At 44.2% G+C, this 27,246-nt stretch overlaps 1 protein-coding gene across 1 annotated transcript; it reads right to left on the bottom strand.

The window, feature by feature from the left end:
* Window positions 1-4,822: 4,822 nt before the first annotated feature.
* Window positions 4,823-11,488, bottom strand: LOC311176363 (acidic mammalian chitinase-like; the record flags this gene model as incomplete). The annotated part of the gene is made up of 11 exons (XM_084241814.1): window positions 4,823-5,091; window positions 5,733-5,874; window positions 5,990-6,109; window positions 7,118-7,303; window positions 7,966-8,089; window positions 8,268-8,392; window positions 8,622-8,787; window positions 8,880-8,936; window positions 9,497-9,698; window positions 11,007-11,036; window positions 11,464-11,488. The coding sequence occupies 11 exons, from the start codon at window positions 11,486-11,488 to the stop codon at window positions 4,823-4,825; spliced, it is 1,446 nt and encodes a 481-aa protein (XP_084097940.1).
* Between the last annotated feature and the right edge of the window lie 15,758 nt (window positions 11,489-27,246).

The raw sequence follows: 27,246 nt of genomic DNA, 5'->3' as shown, positions 1-27,246 counted from the left end.
AACCATAATGGTGGCTGAACAGGCAGCTTAAGTCTAGCAGCCGCTTAAGTCCAGCAGACCCACAATTCTCTTTCAACTTTCTGGTACACTATACCATACATGAGTTTAGATTTACATTTGAAGAAAATTATTAAAATAAGAACCTCTGTCCCACCCCCCCCATTTAAATAAGATAGTGTTTTCTTTGAATATCATCATATATATCCTTCCCCAGTTAGATGTTCCTCACCGGCCTAGAGGGAGCAACTCTCCAAAATTTAATGCTAACCATTTCCTTGCTTTGTTTATAATTTTATCACTTTTGCCTGTATCACAAAATAATTGGTTTCAGAGTAGTTTACAGTAATTAATTAAATTGCTTTTAATATGTTGATAGTTTTGACTTTATATAAGTAAAGAAATACTTTATAAAGTATTCAAAGTAATACTTTATATTCTCCCATTTCTTGCTTTTTTAGCTCAGCATTAATTTTTTGAGGATTGTACTTGTGGCAACTTAGCAACTGCTCACTTATTTTCACATCAGTGAAGTTACACAATATGAAAAGGCAGCAATTCTTATCCTTTCTGCATAGAACATGTTCATTCCCAGCTTTTCTCTGTCCTGTGCTGCTATAAGCCTTCCTGTACATGTCTCCTGATGTACATTTGCAGATTTTGCCAGTATTTACACCTCCTAGGATTTCTGGGAGAACCAGCATATGCATCTCAGCGTCACTCTGCAATGCCAACAGCAACGTTAGGAGAATTCCTACTACTCCCCATTTTTGTCACACTTGGTATCATCAGACTTTAAAATTTCTGTCTTTGTGGTGGGTAGTTTTAGTTTATATCTCTGAGGTTACAAACAGTGTTGAACATTTTTTAACATTTACTGGCACTTTTGTTTCCTCTTCTGTGAAGTGTCCATGGCTTTGCCCACTTTTTTTTCTACTGAGTTGTTCAAAAATTTATTCATCCTTAACAAGATACTTTACATGTTCTGTATTGTAGTTATATCTTTCTCCTGGATGGCCTACTAAACTGTGGAATGTAGGATTCTTCACTGACAGTCAGTTATATTGATAGATACTGGGTGGTGTAACGTGATAGAATATTCTAGAAAGATTGTGACATTAGAAGACACCAGGACGGTCACTGACTTTCCATGATTGCACCCAATTCTAGATGGTAGATTTAATAGCATGAAGGTTAGTAGGAAAGTCTACTGCCTACAAGCTTTGCATCAAAGAATATGGGGAAATTGGGGTGCTAGTTCTCCTGGGAGGATCTAGTGTCAGATAGTGAGACTGTATTACTGTATTACCACCCTATATCCCATGGTTTCAAATGTTTCCTTCCAGCCTAGAAAGGATTTTTTTTCTTCTTCCATAAATATCCATGGCATTTTGCCTGGGATCATCATCTCAGTGGGAGTCCTACATCAACCATTCCTATTCCTACATACATGTAATAGAGTACCTCCTTGGTACCAGCACTACATTAAGAATGGCTGTTCCGTGCCGACATTGCAGAGCTTTGGGCTCACATCAGGGTAAAATTGAGGGTTTAGTTACAGTGGGTAGCCCACTAACAGCCAGGTAGAGATAGCAGTGACTCAGATTAGTCTCTACCCATTCCTTAGCACAGGATGTAGTCCCGATTCACAGTTGCCAAGAGAGTGAGTGTTGGAAGAATAAAAAAAATAAGATTAGGAAGGAATACCTGGATTGGTTCCCCAAATCACAGTTGTTCAGCTCCAGAAAGCTTCCTGTCTTCAGGCTCCTAGGTTTACAACAGATGGTTTAGAACAGATGGCCTTGTTGGGAATGGCTCTACTTAGGATATTTTTAGCACTGGGCAAGCAATCTAGTTAACCTACCAGTTGGAAGTGATCAGGCTTAAGCAACTTGTCTTGGAGCCAATTTTTCTGCATTCTCTTGTTCTCATCCTCTGTGGGTAATAGGAGACATGAAATGGTCATCAGATTAGGTTAAGACATTGTCTTAATCTGTTTGGGATGCCACAACAAAAATACCATAGGCCGAGTGACTTAAACAAAAATTTATTTTGTCACAGTCCTGGAACCTGGAAAGCCCTAGATCAAGGCTCCAAGAGGTTTGGTTTCTGGTTGGAACCCTCTCCCTGGCTTGCAGATAGCTGCCTTCTGACTGTTTTCTCCTATGGCAGAAGCAGAGAAACAGGTGATGTCGCTTCCTCTTTAATAAGGGCACTAGTTCTGTTGAATCAGGGATCCAACCTAGTGACCTCATTTAACCTTAATTAACTCCTTAAAGGCCCTGTCTTCAATTTAGTCCTATGGTGGGGGTGGGAGGTTTAAAGCTTCAACACATGAATTTTGGGAGATATGGTTCTGTCCACAGTAGGCAGAGCAATAATAAATGGAAGTATCCTTTCCATGCTTGACATGGTGTAGGTTTTCTCCTGTTAGAAAGCTAATGCCTCTAATTCATCAAGGCAAGAGGTGCCTGGGAGTGATGGACTACAACAACCCCTAGCACTGCCCCATGGTTTTGAGTCCTCACAACTGTATGTTCTGGACATGTTGTCCCTTAATCTTCCCTTTGCCTTACTAAGTGACCAGTCCAGTTGCACCTGTCACTTGGCAGTCACCTGAAGGTCCCCCATGAACAAGGGGGTACTTTTCCCATGTTCTTTTCCCATGAACAAGGATAGGAACCATCATCGCTTTCATTATGTTTGAGCTCTTTATCTAAAAACCACAATCACATAAATTTCTAAGATCAGACACCAGCGGGAATCCACACAGCAGTTCTGCTGGTGGGGTCCTACTTGGGGTCATTCTCTTCACCTATTGTGGGGAACTCATTATACAGATCTCATGGCTTTAAGTCTTTCCTCTCCGTTGTCCCCATTTAACAGGGCCATGTAGCACGCTAACATCTTAATAACCTGCGCTGTCTTAACTGACCTCACTGGTCTCAGAAAGAGAGTAAGTGGTCAATTTGCTTGATCCTGTTTACATGAGGTTTATAGGGGCAGGAATGGCAGAGAGCAGGTTTTCTGATCCAGCAAACGGGTGAAGGAGGATAGAGTCCTGGAGCCCTCGGTGGCTTTTGCAGGCTTTTATTGGGATTTACCAGGTACACAGCAGGCAGGGGTGCTGGGGGGCCAGGAGGTTGGCAGGCCTCCCAGCCCCCAGCAAGTCTTCACTCTGTCTGGGCTCTCTGGCCTTCTCTTGCATTCTCTCTGCTTCTCTCGTGGTTCTCTGCTTCTCTGCTCTCTGCTCTTCCATTTGTTCACCTTCTTGTGGTTCTTCTCCTGTGGTTCTCCTCCTGCTGGCATCCGTGACGCCACCCTTAAAAGTACAGTCTTAGCCCAGGTGAATCCCATCTACACATGCCCACCCCTACTCCAGGTGCCCGCCATCAGGCATGCATTCAGGACCGCAAGATCCATCATCCATCCTAATGGTGAGAGGGCAGAAAAACCTGATGCTTTTTCACTTACCCTACAAGGTTATATAAAATTACATCATTTCACATTCAATCAACGAGAGTTTTCAAATTGTAATTTCATCAGAGATACTTATTCAAACTTCTCCTTTGGGCAACATCCTCTCAGGTCATTAAGAACAGCCCAGGAATATTAGGTTGTGTGATTTTAACCACCAATCTCTTTTCACCACTTTGGCCCTTCAGGAATTTGGGGAACCCCCATTACTGCCATAACAATTTTTGCAGGCAGTTGACCTCAACATTTCAAGAGGACTTTAGTGCAGCCATCCCAGAGTGGGTAGGCTCACTGTGGATTTGGGCAGATGGGTAAAGGAATCTTGGAGCCCTTGGTGGATTTTTACAGGCCTTTAATGTTGGATCAGGGAACAAGGTCCATGGGCATGCCAGGCAGGGAGGTTGGCATGAAAGAAGGCAAGCAGGGACTCAGGGCTGGAGGACCAGGCAGGAGGGCCAGGCAGCCTCCCAGCCCCCAGAAATCTCCACACTTTCTCTTGCCTTTCCCTGGCATTCTTCCTGGCATTCTCCCTCAGTCTTCTGTCGTGTCACCTCGTTTCGCCTCACCTAGTAATCTCATGATCTCACCTCAGAGTGAAGCCATCCTTTTATCCCACCCTTCTACACTTCAGTTCTAGTCTAAAACAAGATATTAAATATTGACTTAACAAAAATAAAAACATCAAATCAGGAGATAAAAGATACCGAGTGTTAGGTACTTATTTTTCATACCTCTAAAGTTGAAGTATTGGCTTAGCTAAGATAATTATGAAGGTGATTACACTGAAAAACTTATTTGCAATATAGACAGAACAGACTTCTATTAGAAGACAATGCCATCTAGGATTTTCATAGCTAGAGAGGAGAAGTCAATGACAGGTTTCAAAGCTTCAAAGGGCAGGCTGACTCTTTATCCTAAATCCTGCTTAAAACCACTTTCTTATTTTCACAGTTAGAGACCTCCCAGTCTCCACTCCTGCACCCCTTGAACACGTAGAGGTGTTTCTCCAATAGAATGAACATGATACTTTTTATAATGGATCTTTATCTGAGTCTTACCTCCTTTCTCCTCCTGCCCTCATCTGAGTATATGTTTTGAGAATAAAAGGAACAAACATCTCTGAATCCCTCTGAGCCTGCCACCTACACCCAGGATAGGGCTGTGCACGCTGCTGCAGGTGGTCCATAGAAACCAGGTGGACTGATGGAGCCCAAGTGTGTTGTTGGGAGTCTGGGATTAATTACATTGAAGACCTCAGTAAAGAAGCAGTAGTCAGTACATGCAATGCTCAACCCTTTATTGTACAATTTCTGGGACGGAATGAGTCAGGTGGTATCTGGGAAACATATCACCAGTTGCAGCAGGAACAGGAAGGATCAAAGACAAGGCCAGCCTGGCAGTGCTGACTGTAGGTCTGCCCATTCAAGCAGTTGTAGAAGGCATTTTTGTCAGTGGGGTCAGGGTACAGGCCGTTGGACTTGCCGGCACAGAATCCGCTGCCACCGGCGCTCCCTCCAGAGCTGCTCCCCCCGGAGCTGCTCCCAGAGCCACCACTGCCACTGCCTGAGCTGGGGGTATCTGGGACGGGATCAATGGGCTGGCTTGGGGCTTTGCAACCTGAAAGAAAACATTAGATCCTGAATCCCTTGCTTTTAATCAGTGATGCCTTACATGTGAGAAGTAATAACCTAGATTTTGTTCTAAGTTCTTCCTTCCATGTCTCTGTGTGTTTCAGCCTCTTGATGCAGTAAGCCTTCCCACCACCCCGCTCTTCTTTGCTCATCAACTCCCTCTTTATCCTTCAAGGCACAGTTCAGTATTTTCTCCTTCCTAGCTCAACCTGATACTTTGATTCTTCTCATTGCCATGAACTTGAACACAAGAAAGCTTATTATTCCTTATCTGGTACTTAATTATACAATATCTTCTGTGTTGTTATCTGACTTTGTAATTGCATCAATCCTCTGTAAGTAGATTGCAAGTTTCTATGGAGTAGAGACTGTAAGTTATGTATTTGGGGTCCCCTGGGTTACCTGCAGAGAGCTGCATACATAATGGATGCACAAAAAGGCTCTTTTAAATTATGAAGTAAATGAATAGATTCATTTGTTTGTTCTCTCCACCATTAGGGAGTCATTGCCAAACATGAATGGAGCAAAAGCCATAAAATCACTTGTACAATGGTTCTTTGACTTCCAAAAAGTCTGAAATTTCTCACAAGTTTGAGGCTCTGGGTTCCTTCTCACCCCCTAACTCACTTGCACTCTGCAGACCGAGGGCATTCTTCAGGGTACTGATCAGGGGGTATCGGCCCTGGTTGCAGAAAGAGCCTGTGAAGTCATCCAAGTCAATGGCCCAGACCATGGCACCTCCAAAGTTGTTCTTCTTCAGCCAATCAGCCTGGGGTAATTAGAGAGAAATTCAGTCAAGTTCAGACATCAAGGTCAACCTGTGGCTCCGGGTTACAAATGGGAACAAACTCACAGGCAACAACAGCCTGTTGAACACATTCTACCTTGATTTGGAAGCTCTTGGTGTTGTCATATCCAATCCACTCATTGCCTTTGTAAGTATAGGGAACTTCCTCACTGGCCTCCCACACTTCAGTGGCCCCATTCTTCAGGAAGGTACAGATCTAAAAAGATATGAGGACGCAGTCAGAGGTAAGCAAATAGTCCACATAGCAAGGGGAAAAGTGTATGGGGTGGGGAAATAGATGACAGATGTGTAAAAGCTACTTGAAAAGAAGACTTGAGAGTTCTAGAGTTCTTGATTTATTTCGGATTCTGTTTCTTTGTTATATTTGGGTCATTTATTTTCAATGTGAAAAAAAAAAACAAACTTAAAAATGGGCCTCCCTGGTGGTGCAGGGGTTGAGCACAGCCCTGAGAAGATGTCTGCAGCCTTTGCTGTGCGAGTTTGAACCCCGGGCGGCCGGGAGCAACCCACTTGGCACAGCAGACCTCTCCTGTCTCTTCTGCTGCTCTCCTCAGCAGTGTATTTTGGTACATCTGCCTGTTCTGCTCCCTGCTCTCTCTGGTGAATCTTCTCACCCCCCCATGACTCTGGCCTGTCCCCCATTTCTAAAAAAAAAATGGGTCTCCCTGGTGGCACAAGGGATGAAGATGCACCCTAGGTAGCTATCCACAGCCACTGCAGCATGAGTTCAATCTCCAGCCAGGGAGCTACCCACATGGTGCGGCAGACCTCTCCTGTCTCACCTGCTGCTCCCCTCAGCAGTGTATTTTAGTCAGTCTGCCTGTTCTGTTCCCCACTCTGTCTCTGGTGAGTCCTCCAATCCCCCACACCTCTGGTCTGTACCCCAGTTCTTGTGTACATAAATAACTAAATCTTTAAAAAACAAAAACTTATAAATGAGTTAGAAGTATTTATAAATGAGTATAATCTCATTGATTATACTCTTTCTGTATTTGGAATTCAACCTAAAGGGCCCTAGTGTGGGCCCAACTAAAGTAGCAAACACCAGTGTGTATCTTGCCTCTCTTCCAGAAGCTAAGCGCATCCACTTTTAGCTTCAATTGTTAGTTAAATGAGCCAAGAAGGGGGACTATTGTTAACATTGTTAAATCCAAGGACAAAGGGAAATTTACCTTCCCCCTTTCTAAAATTCCTAGGAACATACCTCATAGTAACTCAAGAACCCAGACTGCCTGGTGTAGGGCCCAGCAGGGCCAGCGCCAGTGGTAGGAGCTCCGATTCCATTGTTGGCAGGGTTGCTTAGGAGGAAAGTGTGTCCATAAGTTGGGAATCCAACGATGAGTTTCTCAGTTGCGGCTCCATTAGCCTTCCAGTAGTTCATGGCGTACTCCTGCAACGGGAGGGAGTTAGCTAGAGCTCCCACCCAGATGATGGTCTAGTAGTTAGTTACTAGCTAGGGTTTTTCGGTTTGGTTGCACCAGCTATACAAAGTATTTGTAGTGTGTTTCAGAGCATCATTCACATACCTCTGTTGAAGTGGTATGTCCATATTTCAACTCACTTCTTTTTAATAACACACCAGTATGGGATATTAGATAAACCCTTCCCTTCAAAAATACATGTGAGGACAAAGTTTTTTGTCCCATGACTTTCTTGGTATGATCCACTGGTGAATGACTGAAATTCTGTGTGGCAGACATGTGCAAGAAATTAGAATAACAGAAAATAGAGTAAACAGAAGGGGAACTGGAAGAAGAGAAAGCTGGGAGAAAGATTTTGTAATTTACTGAAATATGAGTTATGGGATCTAATTTTTTAAAGACTGAATAATATCTTATTTCTTATCTGATAAAATTACTTTTTTGGTGACTTTTTAGTAAACGGAACTAGTTAAATTAGTGATACCAGCCTAATTTCCCTTTTGAGAAAATTTCTACATTTATAATGCTTTCTCCCTCTAATTACTACATTCACGATGCCTTTTCTCCCCAAATCACCCTGTGATTTATAACATCATCTCTGGTCTGCAAATGAGTCTGTGCAGGGACTCACCACGTTGAGGTAAGCATTGCTGCCAGTGTCAGTTGGGTATTTGTAGAGGGGGCTGTTCTCTCCAGTGTAGCCTTCCCAGGAGCCATGGAGGTCATAGGTCATGACATGGATGAAGTCCAGGTACCTGAGTGGGGTGAGGGATTTAGAAACATTTCTCATGGCCACTTCCCACACCTATGCAGGAAAAGATACCACTTCCAGAGCCTCCTAAACAAGGCCCCTGAACAGCAAGACAGACTAAGGGCGAGACTGTCCTTCAAAAGTGAGGTCTATAGGAGGGTAAGGAAGAGGTGCCTACTCACTGGGACAGCTGGGGAATCTCATAGCCAGACTCGATGTTGGAGATGCCAGCAGCCACGGCAGCGGTGACCAACAGCCTGGGCTTGTTGACCTGCTGGGCCTCCTGCTCAAAAGCTTCCCGCATTTCCTAGAGGAGTAGGAGAAATCATATGCACATCAACTCTACTCTGCCTCCTACTCTGTGGATTAAATTCCTCTTTTCCCTCCTTCACCCTGCAGCACCCTCACTAGAATAGGGTCTCCAGGTGCTTCATCTCCACTGAGACCATAAGGCACGAAGATTTCAGCCTCAGTTATCTTCCATATGAGGTTTGGTTGTGCATCTCCCACACCCAATGCTATGCAAAGCAGCGCACCTGCACCAGGACAGTGAAGAGGTGCTTGTCCTGAGGAGGACTCCCACGAGAGCCGGGGTACTCCCAGTCAAAATCCAGCCCATCAAACCCATACTGGCGCAGGAATTTGATGACCGAGTTGATGAAGGTCTGGCGGTTCTCGGGAGTGGAAACCATGGCAGTGAAGCTGAGAGAGACCCAACAAAGACAGGGTGAGGCTTTGGAGCTCCTGATACCACATAGTGAATTCCCTGTACAAAATCATCTTGAAAAACTTACGGGGCAGTTCCAAAGTTCCAGCCTCCGATAGCAAGGAGAGTTTTCAGTTCACTATTCCTGAGGGAAAAGAAGCAAAGCATTGTGTCAGAAGAGATGGAAAGAAAGGTAGATGGGAAGGTAAGTGGAAAAAAGCCATGGTAACATTAACGATCATAGTGACTGAGAAGTCAGAAAAGTCTCTGGCAGCCTGTCAACACTGGTTCTCTTCATTCTTACCTTCATTTCCAAAACGGTAGGTGATCTAAGGTTGGCAGGTTTCAGTGTCTCAATAGATCTGATTACTTCCCTTGGGGTGAAAGGCCTGACTCAGGACCCTGAATGTTTCATCAGTGCCAGCTTTGGGTTGCTCCAAGTGCGAGACTGTTTTTATCTGAGCTCACAAGTACTGGACTTTTCTAAATTTCCCTTGGCAACTGAACTGGACTCCCACTGACAATCACCTCCTGTGAGCCAGGCATTCCCCTCACAGCACCACTGTACTGACAATAATAAGGAAGCTCAGAATGTTTGTGTGTGCTGCGCATCGACCTGTCCTGAATGTCAGTCTGGAGGTCACAGTAGGTTTTATACAAATGATTCTTAAGAATGTTTTGAACATCAGTTCTTTCAACACTTACTTGTTTTTAAGACCATTGAAAGCTTGGTAAAGCTCAACATCATTCCATTCGATGGTGGTGATCTCGTTATTACGCATCCCAGCAAAGGCATAGATCAGGTGAGTACAGAGGCAGGGGTCGATGTCATCAGGCTTGAAGCGTCCCAGGCCAGGACGGTACTGGGCCCAGTTGGTGAAGTAGCATGTCAGGTGGTAGGCAGAACCTGTTAGCAGGAGGGATAGGGTGGAACACTATTACCAAGAACCCTCCTGTAATAGCAATCACAGATTGTTTAGGAAACCAAGACTTTCCAAACAACTTTCCTATCAAAGTCTCAAAGGGATGGGGAGATTGGAATGAGAACTTTGTGTACTTCAGCGAACTGATAAATAGGCAAATTCAGAGCTGAATTATCTTAGCGGCAGCTCTGTCCCTTCAAGAGAGAATTAAAGAAACTTAGAAATCAGTGCCTTTCGCTGAAATTAAATCTTAAAACTAGTAAGCTCTGATTTATACGTAATCTAGTTCCCTCTACATGCTAATAATAGCAATCACTAAGGCCTATTTATTTATTTATTTATTTTTTTAAAGATTCATCAATTTATGCATACAACAGCCAGGGTACAGGCCAGAGATGCGGGGGATGGGAGGATTCACCAGAGACAGAGTGGGGAACAGAACAGACAGACTGACCTAAACACACTGCTGAGGGGAGTAGCGGGTGAGACAGGAGAGGTCTGCCTTGCCACGTGGGTTGCTCCCTGGCCCGCCGGGGATTGAACTCATGCCGCAGAGGCCACCGACTGCTTCACAGTGTGGTGCTTAACCCTTTGCACCACCAGGGAGGCCCCTTGTTTATTAATTGTCCAATTACTACACTGAGTAATTTACTTAAAGTCACTCATTAATCCTCACCAAAACACTAGAGGTAGGTACAATTGTTTCCATTTTACTCATTTGTAAACAGAAACACAGAAAGAATGCAACGTCAGTCTGTTCAGCACTTGTAGCTGTCTCCCTGGGTAATAATTGCACTCAGAGGGAAATGAACCATCCACTAGGTGCCTGGGATCCTGGATTCCGATTAGATTCTGACACGAACTCTCTGTATTTTCTGGAACAAGTCATATCACTCATCTGCCTCAGTTAATTGGTCTGGGGTGGCCAATTAATTAGTTGGGGTGGCCCTGCCTTTCCTCTCCGCCTCTCAGAGGAGACCTGTTTTAAAGACTCATAAGATGACTGATTTTAAAAGGGTTTAACAGAGCAGAATGCACCATGTAGATGCTTCACCAAGTTATTTTTTTCTTGTTAACATTTATTTTTAAGACCTCTGTCTAGGCAGTTTCTGCTTTGGGATTTTTTGGTCAATCATCCCTTTGTCAACTTGCTCAGGGATTTTTGAACTCCCTTTAAAAGAAGAAATGAATACTCTTTGCTTGAAGAGGGACAGAGAGCCATACTGAATTTCCACATTGTGAAGAAATAAAGCCAAGGAACAATATGGCGCCCGCGGGAGAGGAATACATACCTATCTCAGCCGTCAGCACGAAGAGCAGACCTTAAAGCAATAGAGAAAATAATGAGCTGGAGAAAGACATCCGTGAACAGGGCAGTGAAGTCTAGCGCTTCACTTAAGCAGCAGGAAATTTTCCTGCCTTTTACTCTGAGTCCTTTGAATACTCTCTGTAGACGCCCAACCTACTGAGGCTGACAAAACCTCAAGATTTCCTTCTGAAGCTCACTTCCCTCTGCTCCCACTCACAAGACCATTAAATTGCCAAGAACCTCTGAGGTTTGGTACAGGAATGGAGACTCCAGGGGACAACAAGAGTCATCACCAGGGAAGGAATTGTGCGCCTCTACTTTTCCCAAAAGCAATCGTCTTGGCGGATTGGGTTGAAATTCATTGGTGAAAGAATGTGTTAAAGGGGCAGGAAAATAACAGGCTGAGAGGGCCTCAGAGACAGAGTTGCAGGGGTCCTTACCCGTGAGCAGGGTGAGCTTCGTCATCTTGCCTCTGTGGTAGAGTCTCCTTGTCCAGCCTGCTTCTGTCTGGTCTTCCTTCTCTCCTGTCCCCTATAAGAAGCTCCTCTGTCCTGAAAGCCTCCAAAGTAAATGTTGGTATTGGCGGCGCTTTCAAAGCTCAAACCCACTGAAGAACCACCTACTGACAGTAAAACAATATTATCTTGATTTCTTTTTACAAAAACAAAAGATTATGCTTAAGTGCAGGAGTCATACTAAAAAGCCCCATGATGGAGAGGTTTATGCACAGGGCAATGTACTCTGGATAGAGAAACAACTAATTGGCTATTTCATGTTTTTTTCTGTTGTTGTTGTTGTTGTTTTCACAAGCAGAAGCATTGAGTAACTTTGTATTTCTTTATTCTTTTAGGTCATTCATTTCTTTTATTGTGAGGAGAAAATTCCCCCCTTAAGCAAAGGACAGAAGGTCATAACCTACTCCATTTCCTTTGCCTCCAAATTCTTTACCTTCTTTTTTTCATTTCCTGCTCCTGTTCCTCCTACTTTGTCTCAACCCTCTGCTCCTGAGGCAGCCTGAGTGTGGTTCCTTACTGCTCTCATTCCTCTCCACTATGAAACTTTCCTGGCTGCAGTCTGGCTTGGCTGTCCCCACATAAGTACCAGGCAACCAGGCCCTGAGCAAAATGGGTGACACTTTCCAGCAGGTTCTTTTCCAGCTGCCAGCACTTTATTCTGTGAATGGTTCCAAACTTCTCTAGATCACTGGGGCTCTGACTCTATGGTCTTCTTGACTTGTCACTTCCCTCTGCTCCCCACAACCCCCTGGTCACTGGCATCTGCAGGGCTCCTCTGCTGCAGTGCTCCTGGGATGCTCCTGCCCTCAGGACTCTTCATTCCCCTCCCCTCCAGCAGTACTCTTCACGCTTATCGTCTGTAACCATGTACATGACCCTCTTCTTTTCCTTCCATGTCTATTCTATAGACAGTCTCAAGTCCCTGAGAGTGGGGCTTTCGTGTCTCCTTTTTTGCCTCATAAAGGGAGTCCTTTCTCCTTCACTTGTGAGCAAGACTAGCCTCCATTGCCTTTCCAGCCTTGCACCCTGCTAGCCCCTCAGTATAAATCTTGTGTTTGAAATCATACCATTTTTTCCATCATCAAAACCACTCTCATCCTCATACTTTTGCTGCAACCCTTCCTCCCTTCTCATTACAAGTAAAATAGCTAAGCTATGAGCAGTGATAGTATAGGATATGGTATGTTTTGTAGGTGCCTGTGGATCTGGACTTAGTCTTAACTCTGATTTGTTTGGGGCTTGAACTATGTAGAGATCTTGAGGTCTTGATGCAGATAGTATTCCCAGATCTTAAAGATCTCAGATGAGCTCAAGTTCAAAAACATTTGTGTTAAGAACAGGTTTCTTTGAAAGTTTCTCAATTCCATTGTAGGCTCCTGGGCAGTCTCAGAATGCATCAATATTCTTTTATCCTAGTTTCTCTTTCAATTGTAAAGCAGGCCATGATCTCAAAGCAGTGCTGGCATATCCTCAAAAAACAAACAAACAAACAAACAAACATCTCTAAGGTCTAGGATCACACAGGAGTGGAGGCAGAGTGGAGGAGGCAGGCAGATACAACCTTCAACTCAACTCCAAGGTATAATGGATGAGCAAACATCTTGGACTTCACAGTGAGGAGACATCTAAATGTGAGCTCTACCACTAGCATGCTGAAGGTCTTTGGAAAGTCAATCTCTGACTTTTTATCTCATGTTATTATCGTAAATGACTTCAATGGTCCCATCCTGACATAGATGAACATGTTCTTATTCTGTTTCTTTTCCCCCTGGGCCTTCATGCCTGGTGCTAGAATATATAACATCCCCTTTCATAAAATAAATAACCACATCTCAAATTCCCTATGTACTCTTTGCTAAAATTTATTTGCCTGAAATCTAGTCTGCAGCCTGAAAATTTTCTTTCTTTGCGTCTCCTTTCACAATTGATATTCTCTCCAAAGAGAGAAAACACATGGGTCAAAAAGAATTATAGATGTAGCTCTTTCTCTTCAAGGAAGCAATCAGCCAGCAGATGCAAAGACACAGATATTTTATAAGACTCTGATGGGCAAGACCATTGCCCTTGAGGTTGAGCCTAGGGCCACCATCAAGAATGTCCAAACCAATATTCAAGATGAGAGGGATCCTATTAGCCAGCAGTGCTGGATTTTTGTGGGTTAACAACTGAACACACCTGCTCAGACAATAATGTCTAGAAAAAGTCCACTCTGAATTTGGTGCTTTACCTGTCAGGCAGCATTATTAAGACTTTCCTCCCTTTTTCACCTAAAAACCTAACTTTCACTGGAAGATCTGGCTCAAATGTTTTGGTCACCCACACCCCCATGCTGTCAAATGTTCTAAGTCATGCCAACAAAAAACCAAGTCCTCTTATCCTGAAGGTTGATCTTCTGCACACAAGTCCCATGGCTTTGAGGACCTCAGTTTCCCTTTAATGGATTGGTTTGGTAAAAAAGGGGGAGAAAGGATGGCAGATTTAAACCTAAATATTCCAGTAGCTACATAAAGTATAAAAGGGCTAAATATTCTAGTTTTAAGTCAAAGACTGCCAGTGTTTTTTCTTACTTAACAAGTTATTGAGTATATGTGGCCTGTAAGAGACATATCACAAAGACAGTAATATTGCAGTAAAAAGATGGGAAAAATATGCCATGCAAACATTAACCAAAGGAAGTTGGTGAAACTATTCTGACATCAGATAAAGCAGTTTTTAAGACAAGAAACATTCTTAGAGATTTCTCGGATATTTCATTATAATAAGGAAGTAATCCAATAAGATGGTATCAAAATTTGAAGTCTCTATAAATTGACAGGGCTGAAAAGAGAAATAGACAAGTCTACAGTCATAATGGAACAGTTTAAAGTCCCTTCCACCATAACAGAATGATTAATATATCTGACCTACTTGACATACATAAAACACTGCTTCCATGGTTACACAATCATTTTATTTCAAGTGTTCATAAAAAAGGCAAGAGGTCAGGGGCCCTTGTTTCCAGAGACCTTTCATCACTTAAAGGACATACAAAGAAGAAATGCTCTAATGAAAAGACAGCATGTGGCAGGTGGTATTCACGGAAAGATGAGAGTGTGACATAGGGATTAGCACATGGGAGGCCAGGTAGGAGCTGTTAAAAGAAGGCATTCTTTCAGTAAAAGGTGAGTCACAAGTTGGAAGGAAGAAAGGGAAAAGGTGCAGTTCCTGTCCCTATTAACCTGGAGTCAGACACTACTGCTCTGTGATAAATACCATGGCAATGCCTCTGCGTCAAACTATTCATTTGTTAATGTTGATCCACTAATTTAATAATGAGCTGATAAATGCTTGCATTGTGTAGGTACCATGTAGGTGTTGGGCTATATGACTATTCAAGACACAGGGCTTACTGGCTCTGGTACAGATAGAATAAATGGGAAATTGTGACTGGATGAATTAAGTGCTACAGGTCAAGTTAGTCAGTTAGTGCTACAGGACAAAAAGCCTTGACTATTGGAGCTAAGTGGGCAATAATGCATCTGATTCCAAAGAAAATGGTCAGAGGTGGGTGGAGAGAATCAAGAAAATGTTTCTTGGCCTCCCTGGTGGTGCAAAGGTTAAAGTCTCAGCACTATGAAGCTATCACCAGCCCCTGCAGCATGAGTTCAATCCCCTCCAGGGAGTAGCCCACATAGCACAGCAGACCTCTCCTGTCTCGCCCGCTGCTCCCCTCAGCAGAGTATTTCAATCAGTCTGCCTGTTCTGCTCCCCACTCTGTCTCTGCTGAATCCTCTCACCCCCCACACCTGTGGCCTAGAATTTATTTTATAAATAAAAATAAATCTTAAAAAAAGAAAGCATTTCTGAAGAAAATTGTTTAGTGTTGGGGTAAAGGCATTGGAGAAGTAAGAAACAACATTCCAACAAAATGATAATGCAAAAATTCACCCCAAAGAAGTCTAGAATAGCTCAGGGGTGCTAATGAGATAGAAAGGTATCTAAGAAGGTGAAAAAAATGAAGCACAAAGAGTATGTTTCTATACATACAAAACACAAGAAACAGATAATAATGAATCATTTTTGCAAAGTGGGACTACAGAGCAAGTGTGGACCATTGTAAAAATGGCCACGGAGCTGTCAGGACATGGAATCCCTAACGCCACCCTGGAATATGAATTGCCCTTGTTATTTGCTTTGCTGAACAGAATGCAGCCAGAGTGACTTTGTGTGTGTTATGTATGATCTGGGCCTCTGGGTGTGTTGGACCGGAGCAGAACAAAGGGGTGTAGTACGGACACAAGGATCACTCTGCCAGCATTGAAGGGCATTTTCCAGCCTATGACTTTAGGCACTTTCTTGCCTCTTTTTGCTATTTTTCTCTCTGTAAAGTAGAATAATTATCACAACTACTTCATGGGGTCCTTATAAAGATTCATGAGTTGATGTTTACAGAGTGCTGAGGACAGGGTTACTATGTAAGTGCTGGTGAAATAAATAAAGCAGCATGAAGAGATTTGGAGAGAAGACTGGGGGCAAAAATCGAAGGTGAGCCCAACAGGGCTTCCTTCCTGTTCTATCCAGAGCAAAGAAATGAGGACCCATCTAGGGGTGGGAACACACACAGCAAGACTACAATAAGACACGTGTCCAAGTAGCTAAAGCACAGACCACAGAGATCTGGGGAAACCAGAGCCAGAGAAAATGTCCATTAATTGTGAAAATACGTCAAAACCAAGAAAATCAAATCCAAGGTTTCTTTTGTTGGTAGATCACAAAATGTCTGCACTTTGTGCAAATCTTGGGTCTTTTTTTTCTGCTGACTTATGAGAACATTGAGTACATATGGAATGTTTGATAAACAACTCTGTCCCTTCAAATAACTCATCACTCAAACCCAGATACATTTGAGAGTAAAAGGAGCATTAGAATTATGTATTATTTGAAATATTTATTTCTGATTGGCAAATGTTTTGTTACACAAATGTACTTATCACTAATTCTCTTAAAATTGTTTTCAAAAATACATATTTTTAAAACTAAAAATTTATTTTATCAAAATATATTAAATCAAAATTTAAAATTCTGGATAATTATTCTTGCTACAGCTTCACAAACTTTAATCATTTTCTTAGCTATATTTCTAATACTCTGTCAGTGGAATTTTTATGAAGAATGAATTTTTTCCAGATGGTTTTATTATTTAAATTTTTAATAATATGCCATATCTTCTTTAAAGCTGTTTCCCAGGGTCAATGTAAATATGCCAATGTTTTCTGTATTAGTTTGCTAGAGCTGCTGTAATAAAATATCACAGTGTTAAATTTCTTTGCTTAGCACAGAATTACATAGTTCTGGAGGCTGGAAGAATCAGGGTTGGTTGATTCTGGGTTGGTTCCTTCTGAGGCCTCCCTCCTGGCGTGTAGATGGCCATATTCTGCGTGTCTGATCTCTGCTTAGAAGAATACCTCATTTAGCTTAATTGCCTCTTTAAGTGTCTTATCTAAAACACAGTCACCTTATGAAGTACAAGCATTAACAGTCCAACATAAGATTTTTGGATGTACACGATAACACTTTTATTGATTTAAGTCCATAGACCTTTTTTTTTTTAATTGAGAAAAAACCCATAGATGCTATGAGAAAATTCTGCCACAGAGGGAATAGTCTCAATTCTATTTTTTTCTATTAACATAAATATTTCAACACAAGCATTTTCACAGATGCTAGTTTTTGGCCTCCATCTCTCGCACCTTTCTTTAGCAGATAGCTTTATATGACAAAACCCATCAAGTAAGTTATTTTTTATGACTCTTTTGATGTTCCACCAAATTCAGATGCCACAAGATGAAAGCTCTCTTCAGTTTCTTCCTAATCTAAGCTCAATAAATATACCCGATTGAAATAGTACTCAAAATGGTAGTTCCATGAAAAGATTTCCCCAAATTGAAATCTTTCCAAATGAGAATTTCAAAAATTTATATTCTAATGTATTTGAGCACTCCCCATTTAATTTGTTTAGTGATTCTGCCAGAGTCTTTCTGTATGATATTAGTGATTTATTCAATAGTAACTTACTAAAGCTTCAAAAATTTAAATGTTCTGGAGCTTCATTTATTGAATACCTTGACCAAAAATTTAGATTAAAGAATATTATTTGGAATAAAATACAATGAAAATTTAGAAGGCTTGTATCCAAAGAAAAGGTTCAATACCATTGTGAAATATTTTGAATTAATTAAAAAGTAATTCCAAACATTACTAGAATTAATATATGATTTTCTATCTAAAGGATCTGATCATATTGAGATAAATATGGTATTACTCAAAATCTTGTGAATTTGTTCTGTAAATAGGGTTTGACTTTTGTACATTTCCGGAGAGAAAGAGAGAGAAGCAGACTGGGAAAAGAAATTAATTTGTCACATCCATTACTTGATTTTCATAAATGAAAATTTACACTTTGCGGAGGGATATAAAAAACATCTTTAGCAACTGCCTTTGTCAAATCATCGTCTTTAGGTAAAATTCCCTTAGAGAATATTTACTGCTTTTGAAGTAGCTGCTGATGCTGATTCAGCAGTTTTGTGTCATCTGGTTTTACTGAATATCAAAAAACCCCATAGTGGTTGGTAGATGTCACGTAACATCCTGCACATTATCTATTCCTTCAGTGTCCTTGGAAAATGGAAATGCACACCAAATTTTCATGATGTAGGCACTTCAAACTTAGCTTAGCCCCCTGCTGACAAAAACATTTACTTACAAAATGAAAGTGTTGTTAAACAATAAAATCAGTGATTGCAGATTGAAGCCATATCCCCACCCCCAAAGTGAAAACCATCCTAAACGGAGCATTTAGACTACTCTCCTCAATCTCAATGGTAGGGAGACTTGTCTATTTCCCATCTCACAGTCCATGTACCCCTAACCCGTGTGTTCCCGAATCTCCCATTTCCTATACCCTCACAGGGCCTGCGTCCAGAGGAGACAGCTGTCCTTAGCCACGACATCCACGTACACTCCCATGCCAGTTCACAGCACACTCCCTCGAATGCTCCCTGACAGAGGCTATAATTTAAGTTTTATAGGACAAGAGTCAGGGAAAGAGAGCTGTGTCATCACAAGTGATGTTGATGGTTTTAACTGAGGTGTTAAAGTAAGAATTCTGTGTGCAGGCCATGGTGGAAGTCCTGTGAAAAGTCCATTCAAATAACTTTCTACAACTGGTAACAAAAATAATTGATGATAAAATTTAAAAACCAGTACAGCTGCCAAAGGAATGGGAGGCTGGAATGGCAGTTAGCAAGCAGGACTATCCCAGGCAAGCAGACACAAAGACACCCGCTCTTATTCCAACTTATGAGGTGGGAAGATGCGAGATTTATACTAATTGGATTTGTTCTATTGTAAAGGACTAATCTAACATCCCCCATTGTGAGCTGACTTGTGTGGAAGGGCTTCCTTGATTGGTGAGCTGCATCCTGCCTCAGTTTCTTCAGCATGGTTAATGGTTTGAGGAAGAACAGAGGGCAATCTCTCCTGGAACTGGTAGAACAAGAGACAACCCCCACCCCTGCCTGGGACATACGTGCCTTTTTCCTTCCTCTGGAATTGAAGGGTGCATCTGACTGTGCTGTGGTAATAAAGATGATAATGAGCTAATTTTTAACAGCTGAGCTAGTTTGACAGCCGTGCTGATGGTCTCCGTTCCTAACCTGACAGGTGTGACGTGGAGAGCACAGGCTGTCTCACAGGCCGTCACGCTCTGTCCTCACACAACAATATGTGTAAAGGTAGTGAAAGAGGAGCTCCTGAAGGAAGTGTGATGCAAGGACTTCAGTGTCCTGAATCCACCCACTATTCTAGGTCCCTCTGCCAGACTCTTTGGAGATTATAATATGTGAGAAAAAACAAGGATTTGATCTTTCTTGCTCCCCCAGTTCAGAAAAGTCCCATCCACTTGCCTCTGCTTCTCTTCCAGCCCTGAACTCTGGAGAATGGAAGGCACGGGTTCTCTGCTACATGCGGGGAATGATTTAGAAATCGAAATGGACAACTTGGCATTCTGATGCAAAAGTTCCATGTAACCATTCTTCTCTCCTCCCATCCCCAGTGGGTCCAATAAATAGACAAATTACTTAAGCCCAGTTATAGCAAGAGCAGCTGGGGTCAAAGACCAGGCCTATCTGACAAGCCTCCTCATAGGTGCGCCCATCCACACAGGTGCAGGGGGCGTGCTTGCTGGCAGGCTTGGGGTAGAGCCCCCAGGGCTTCCCAGCAGTGCTGCCTCCACTCAGAGCTGCAGTGCCTATGGGGGCCAGACATGTGCCCAGGGCAGTGGTGGGCACTAGGCAACCTGAGGAGAGTGAGAGAAGGATCCCCTGAGGCTCTGGAAAGGACTCCTTTGTCAGGAACAGCACCATGTCTGTAGGATTAGAGTGGGTTCTCTTGGCCATGACACATCCTATTTGAACCAGTGGGTAAATGCTCTGAACCTGAACCAATAATATTTAAGTTGACAGCCCCGCTGTGCCATAAGCTAAGTGACCACGAGCAAGTCATTAATTTCTCTAAGCTTCAATTTCCTTCCTCTAACTAGGAGACAATAGATGATCTCAGAGTCATTATGTAAAACATTTTTCAATGTGCTTGCCCATGACAAAGTAAGTGCTACTCAATAACCAGCTTTAATTTAATTTAATTTTTAAGGGGAAAATTCTTTTTTTTTTGAAGATTTATTTATTTTTATACAAGAACCAGGGTACAGGCCAGATGCGTGGGAAGGTGAGAGGATTCACCAGAGACAGAGCGGGGAACAGAACAGGCAGACTGAAGAAATACACTGCTGAGTGGAGCAGCGGGTGAGACAGGAAAGGTCTGCTGCACCGTCTGGGATTCTCACTGGACAGCTGGGATTGAACCTACACTATAGAGTCTGCAGACAGCTTCATAGTGCAACGCTCAACCACATGAGCCACCAGGGAGGCCCTTAAGGGGAAAAATCTTATTTATCATCTTCATCACCTAAATGCATGACCAGATGTGATATTCCATAACCACCCCCCCCCAAATCCTACAAAGTTAAGGAATTTGAAAAATCATTTCATTCATGTTAGCTAAGGCAAAAGCTGAAATTCAAAACTAGTTCTGAGTTCCAAGGCTGTGTTTGGAATAAACACTTCAGAGAGGTACAGTTGAGCCATGAAAGGCTGTTCAAGTGCAATGCATGCAATCCCGATTTCCACAATCGACACCATCAACTAGCCAGCACTTCCAAACATCACCAGGCAGAGGTGGGCATTAGCAGGCAGGCATTCTCAGGCCTCTTATGTTATTTTGTGATAAGCACAATGTAGGGGCAGGAAAGACAGGGCACAGTGCAGGTTTTCTGATCCATCAGACCGGGTAAAGGAGGAGTCAGAGTCCTCAGTGGTTTTTTGCAGGTCTTTTATTGGGATTTACCCGGTACACAGCAGGAAAGTGTGCTGGGGGGCCAGGAGGCTGGCAGTCCTCCCAGCCCCGAGCAAATCCTTACTCTATCTGGGCTCTCCGGTGATCTCTGTTTCTCTCTTGGCTTCTCTTTTGGCTTCTGCTATCGTCCCCGTGACGCCGCCCTTAAAAGCCCAGTCTCACCCCAGGTGAATCCCATCTACCTAGGTCCACACCCTACTCCAGGTGCCCGCCATCAGGCATGCATTCAAGACAGCAAGGATCCATCATCTATCCTGATGGTGGGAGGGCAGAAAAGCCTGATGTTTTTCCTTACCCTACATACACGCACCATAAGTGCTACCCTCTAGCAAGGGTTTAAGTAGACAAGACAGGATTGTCCGCTGTAGGTGCCACACTGTACAGGAGGATTTATTCATCATGTGTAACTGAAACCTCCCCATTTCTCCCTCCTAGTTCTTATTTGTAAAGACAGATACTCCTGCCTCCAGCATACCTGTGAGGTGCATACCTGTGGGGAGAACAGGTGAGCTGGAAGAGCCAGCAGGCCTGGCATGGAATAAAGCCCAGAGTCTGCACCAGCACACCCCAGGGCTTCCCAGCCCTTTTTACTTTCTGGGCTCACCTGGCCCTTGAGGCTGGGGCAAAACTCTGTGTCGAGACCAGTCGTGACTCTGGTCCTCACTCTGGGGCATGGGCAGGCTGGACTCTTCAGGGTTCTCTTCTCATCACCTTTTTGCCTCCAGCTTTCGAATCCTTCCATTGCTTTGTCTTCTCTGCTCCTCAGAGTTAATAAAGGCTGGAAGTCGGCAGGTGGGAATGGGGGTGCGAGGTGTTCCTGCCGCCTCTCCTCCACAGGCTCCAGGTGCTCAGGTCACCTCACTGAGCAGCTGCCGAGACCCTCGGGAGGGGAGACAGGCCCTTTCTCTCTCATCAGGGCCCTTCGCCCACGGCTGCCCCTCAGAAGGCCACTGGGGTTTCTCTTGCCGGGTCGCAAATGCCAGTGCCATGCGGGCATGCCAGTTCAGATGGGAGGCCTGGAGGGGCCTTCCTTGAAGCCAGGTTGGAGGAGCCCTAGACAGCTTTTCACTGCACTTCACGACTTACTGGGCGTGGAGACACCCAGTGCGGACTTGAGGGCATTCGTGAGCAGGTATTTGCCTTCTCCATAGAACATGCCCGTGAAGCCGTTCAGGTCACTGGCCCAGACCACGGCCTGGCCAGAGCTGTTCTTAGCAGCCACTTGGCCTGTGGGAAAGAATTGGGGGAACGTGAGGTGTCCTTGCACAAGCACAGGGAGTAACTCTGGCAGGACAACAGGGATCTAGTCATGGGGAAGAGAGGAGGCCACGGCTTGCCCACAGAGACTCTCAGGGACTCATGGATGTATGTGTATACAAGGAAAGATTCTAGGCCTATCTGTCTGGACAAAGAGGACTGCAGATGGGGAAGGAAGGTGGGGGCCTGGGGTTGGTCAGAAGAAACACGCAGATCCTCTGGCCCACAGGATCTCTGGTGTCCTGATTCGGGTTCAGCCTGCACGGATTTGCTATACGCAGAGAGTAGCAGAGAAGAGGCAGAAACGCTGATGCCCACCCTGGCCCTCTTGCAGCAAAGTACACCATCCCAAGGGGCATGAGTCAGAGAGCTGGATGACCCCCCACAGTGCAGAGAGGCACAGGGTGGCCTCTGTGAGCAGAAAGGACAATAGGGGCAGGAGCCAGGGGAGGAAAGATGTCAGCTACAACTGACCTGGAGCAGAAGGGCTGCACCAACTGCAGCAAGGCACTGGATCCCCTTGAGACCTCGGGGCGCCCCTCACCTCTCCTAGGTATCTCCTGAGGTTGCAGGCCAGTGCACTTATAGGGAGTTCCCTCTCTCCTAACGCTGTAGGAGGGAGGGTGTGGAGAGCATTACCTGGAGGGTGAAGCTCTTAGGGCTGTCATACCCTATCCACTGGCTCCCCTTGTAGGCCGGGGCACCTCCTGGGGAACATTCCACACCTGGGTGGCCCCTTCCAGGAGGCAGCAGACTTGGGGCAGGTGTAAGAGGAGTGTGAGGACTCAAATGGGCCCTGCCTGCTGGCCCCGCCTCTCCCCCATCCTCTGTCCTTTTTGAGTTACACTCTTCCCTCTCCCCTTTGCTGGAAATAAGAGTGCCTGGTTCCAGTTTCACCCAGCTTCCTGTCTTGCTTCCTGCCCAGTGCCACAGTGGAGAAGGCACTGGCTGGAAAGAGCAGACATGAATTCCAGCCCAGTGTGTGCCGACACCCATCTGCGAAACAAGGACAGGGCAGTTTCTTTGTGCCTCATGCCCCAGTTTCCCTGTGAAACGAATTGTTCCGCTTATTTGAGTTTTTGCCACTGAAGAGCCAACGTAGTGAGAGTAGAGCATAATGGCTAGGCTCTGAGATTCAGGAGTGGACGACTTAAGTTTGAATCCCAGCTCCGCTACTTGCTGGTTCTGTGACCTTGAACAAATCTCTTAACCCTTCTGTGCCGCAGTGTCCTCGTGAGGTAACATTGGCACTTCATCGTTAAGGTGAGGGTTAAATAAAACAATATATAAAAATCACTAGAACAGAGCCTTGCTATTCATTTTGCAGTCAGTAAATGCTAACTACTACTAGTATTAAAGATGCACATTTACTTCAAAAGGTTGATATTTGAGATATTTTATCAATTGCTAGCTCTACCCCTCCCTCCCTAGAAATCAGAGTGTGACTTCTCTCTCCATGGAAGTACCTTCAATCCTTTAGAGCAGAGAGTGGATCTTCCTGGCCTCCCAGATCCTCAAAGTGGGCAAGAGTCCCAGACCTCTGAGTGCAGGGTCCAGCAGTCCCCGGCCCAGAGGTGGGGGCATCCAGAACATGATGAGCAGAGTCAGTGAGAGCGAAAGCACAGGCATAAGCCCCAAAGCCCACCATCAGCTTCTCAGCAGAAGCACCTTGACTTCCAGGAGTTCATTGCATAATCCTGAGGGCAAGGTGAGATATTGACAAGCAACAGCTGAGGACGTCACCAGGAAGTAATAACAGCTGTCATTCAGCACATACAATGTGTCAGGTGCCTCACATGCTTTAATTTATTTAATCCTCAAAACATCCTTTGAGGCAGATGCTGTTATTAGCATGTTTTATGGATTAGGAAAACCAAGACACAAGGCAACTAAGTAAACCACCATCAGTCACAATGAGAAGAAGCAGAGACATAATCCAGGGGAGAGCCTGCCTCTGGGGCCCTGCTACCTTTCACCACCCCATCCAGGGAAATCCTCGCTTGGGATTTGATAGAGCACTCTTAACCTTAAAAGATTCCCTTCCTGGGGCCTCCCCGGCAGTGCAGCAGTTGAGCGCTGGGCTGTGAAGCTGCCCGCAGCCTCTGCAGCGCTGGTTCGATCCCCGGCCAATGAGGGTCCCACAAAAAAAAAGAAAAAAAAAAAAAAAGAAAGAAAGGACTCTGCAGAGTTCAGAGCTTGGAGCAGAGCACACAGACCTTCCATGGGCACTGAGGTTCCATGCAAGGCCAAGGTCAATGTCAGGCAGCTGTTCAGACTCCATTGCAACAGCAGGATAATTAGGTAATAAACAAACACGAAATCCCATTCATGGCGCATCAGGCACTAATCTAAATGCTTTGCAAATATTGGCTAACTTAGCCTCACAGCTCTGGTATGCAGGTATTCTTATTACCCAGCCAGTCTGACGCCAAACTGTGCTTTCTTCTCAAGAATGCAAGGTCCAGGGAAGCAAGGATCTAACCCAGAGGGAGAAAGCCAGAGAGGTACCCCAAATAACACCTCCCTTATAGGAAGAAGGTGTGTACACTGCACTGTTCCCCTAATCTCCAGCAGAGTCTGCCCTGCCACCTGCTTTTCAGTACTTATGTCTGGCATTTGTTTGGTCATATTCAAAACAATAGTTCCACCCTCACTCCCCATTGGACTATGTAGCCTTCTTGAAACCCTTCCTCTGTAGAAATTCTGGTGCTGCCACCACTTATCAAGAACTATCTGAGCTCCAGTTATCCCAACTGCAAACTGGGCTCACATACCTACTTCCTAAGCCATGGGATTAAATATGTACATAAATGTGTCATTCAAAATTTAGGATAAAAATCATTTTCCTAGAAGGGGAGGATGGAAAAGGTGGGAGAAGGGAGAACACATAGTTTATCCCCCAATTAGGGTGTCTGAACCCTAAAACAACCTCAGATCCTGGCAACTCTAGTCCTGCTTTGAGCACAAATCTTAGAAGAACTGGGCCTCCCCTCGTGGTGCAGCGGTTGAGCGCTGGGCTGCGAAGCTGTCTGCAGCCTCTGCAGCACCAGTTCGATCCTGGCCACTGACGAGGGTCCCACATGGTGCGACAGACCTCTCCTGCCGCGCCCACTGCTCCCCTCAGCGGTGTACTTCGTCAGTCTGCCTGCTCTGTTCCCCGCTCTGGCTCTGGTGAATTCTCTCACCCTCCTGCACTTCTGACTGTACCCAGTGCTTGTATAAATAGATAAATAAATCTTTAAAAAAAAAAAAAAAGCTTAGAAGAACTGCTAAATTTTCTATCAAAAGCCATAGAGTAAACATTTTAGACTTCACAAGCTACACCATCTCTGTTGTATCTTCAAGACCCCACCATTGTAGGGAGAAAACAGCCATGGCAATATGGGAAAAAAATGACCTGGCTGTGTTAGGACAAATGTTTATTTACAAAACCAGCAGCAAACTCCGCCCCTGCTTTGGAGGGTCGACTGCAGGCCTTGAGACACATCACCTGGAGGTCACCATGACACACGCTCTCTGCACAGTTCTCCACCCACTCCAGGCCTGTCCTGGGCTCTGTTACCTTCATAGGGAGCCAAGGTTTCTCTTAACAGCTTGGACAAAAGGGTAAAAGCCCTGACTGCAGGATTTGCCTTAAAGTCATCAGCCAATAGACCAAGGCCATGACCCCTCCCAGCTTAAATTCTTTAGAAGCTGAACCTGTGAGTGGCACAAACAGACACAGAGAGGTTGGAAGAAATCCTGAAATGTCCATGACCCAAGTCAGGTCCAGAGGCGGGCTTACGTTTAGAATGTTATAGAGTCAGGGTTTCCTAAAGGGAAGGGCTGCTCAGGAAGACTTACAAAACAAGAGAGCCGCCCACTATTAACCGCCTCTCAGTCTGGAGCCTGGAGTCACCACACCCCGATCCAGTATTCCAGGGGTTCTGAAGTCTTCCTCAGATGAGGGTAGAAACCAGGAAGACACCAGCGAGATAAGTGATCTGGGAGGGTCAGTTACACCAGTGCCTCCTTCCTGGAAGGCAAGCAGATGTCCTACCAAGATCCAAGTGGGCTCAGAAAACTGGACCCTCTTAGAGAGGTAACCCATGAGTTGTGCTGCAATGCGGGGTGAGGTCGAGAACCCTCTGCTCCCTCTCCTATCACCTTGCTCCTCCTTTCTCTCCACCACCCATTTCTCCCCTTATTCTCAGTTCTTTCTTGTATCCTTTCTACCCCTCCGGCCTGGACCACAGGTGTTCACAGGTGTGGCCCAGAGAACAGAACCACGAGGCACTGTTTACCTTAAGGCGTCTTCAGGAGGAGCCACAAGTTAGAAATCAGATACATCTGAAGTCGAAATCAGATGGCAGCAGTGACCAGTAACTTTTTTTTTTTTTTTTTTTTGTGGGTTAGCTTCCTGGCCGGGGATTGAACTCATGCTTTAGTGGTTTGTGATAGCTTGATAACTCTGAGACTTAACCCTTGTGCCACCAGGGAGGCCCCTGGATTTAATTTCTTTAACCTTTCTTTGTATTTGATAGCAAACAGGCGTACTTCTTTTTAAAAAGGTATTATTAATAAGCTCTGATGCATATTTAATATACGCTAACAATTTACTATTTTTTAACATTTTTCCTAATTTTAAACAGTTTTCAATTTCAAGTGACAAAATTGCTGCACTACAAATGCCACTTTTAAACCTTCATCTAGGTATAAAAGAAAATGATGACGTCAAATCATATTCTGTTGAAATGAACAAAGAAGAGCTGCAGAATCTAATAAGTTCCTTGGAAGCAGCTAATAAGGTATTTTAATTTTGTCATATGGTTTTAAATTTTTTTTTACTCAAAATATGGATTTTTTTAATATATTTTTTTTATTTTTATATTCCCCATACAATTGAGACCCCCTTATTTTGACCCCAATCCCTCCCCTCCCCACCCCTCACCCCCCCATAGAGTGTCTCTGGTTCATAGTTGTTTGTTGATTTTGATTTTTACTGCCTTATAGTTATTCTTT

This window comes from Talpa europaea (assembly GCF_964194135.1).
Source record: "Talpa europaea genome assembly, chromosome: 9".
Classification (NCBI taxonomy): domain Eukaryota; kingdom Metazoa; phylum Chordata; class Mammalia; order Eulipotyphla; family Talpidae; genus Talpa; species Talpa europaea.
Note: the sequence above shows the minus strand (reverse complement) of the source record. Positions and strands in the feature narration are given on the sequence as shown.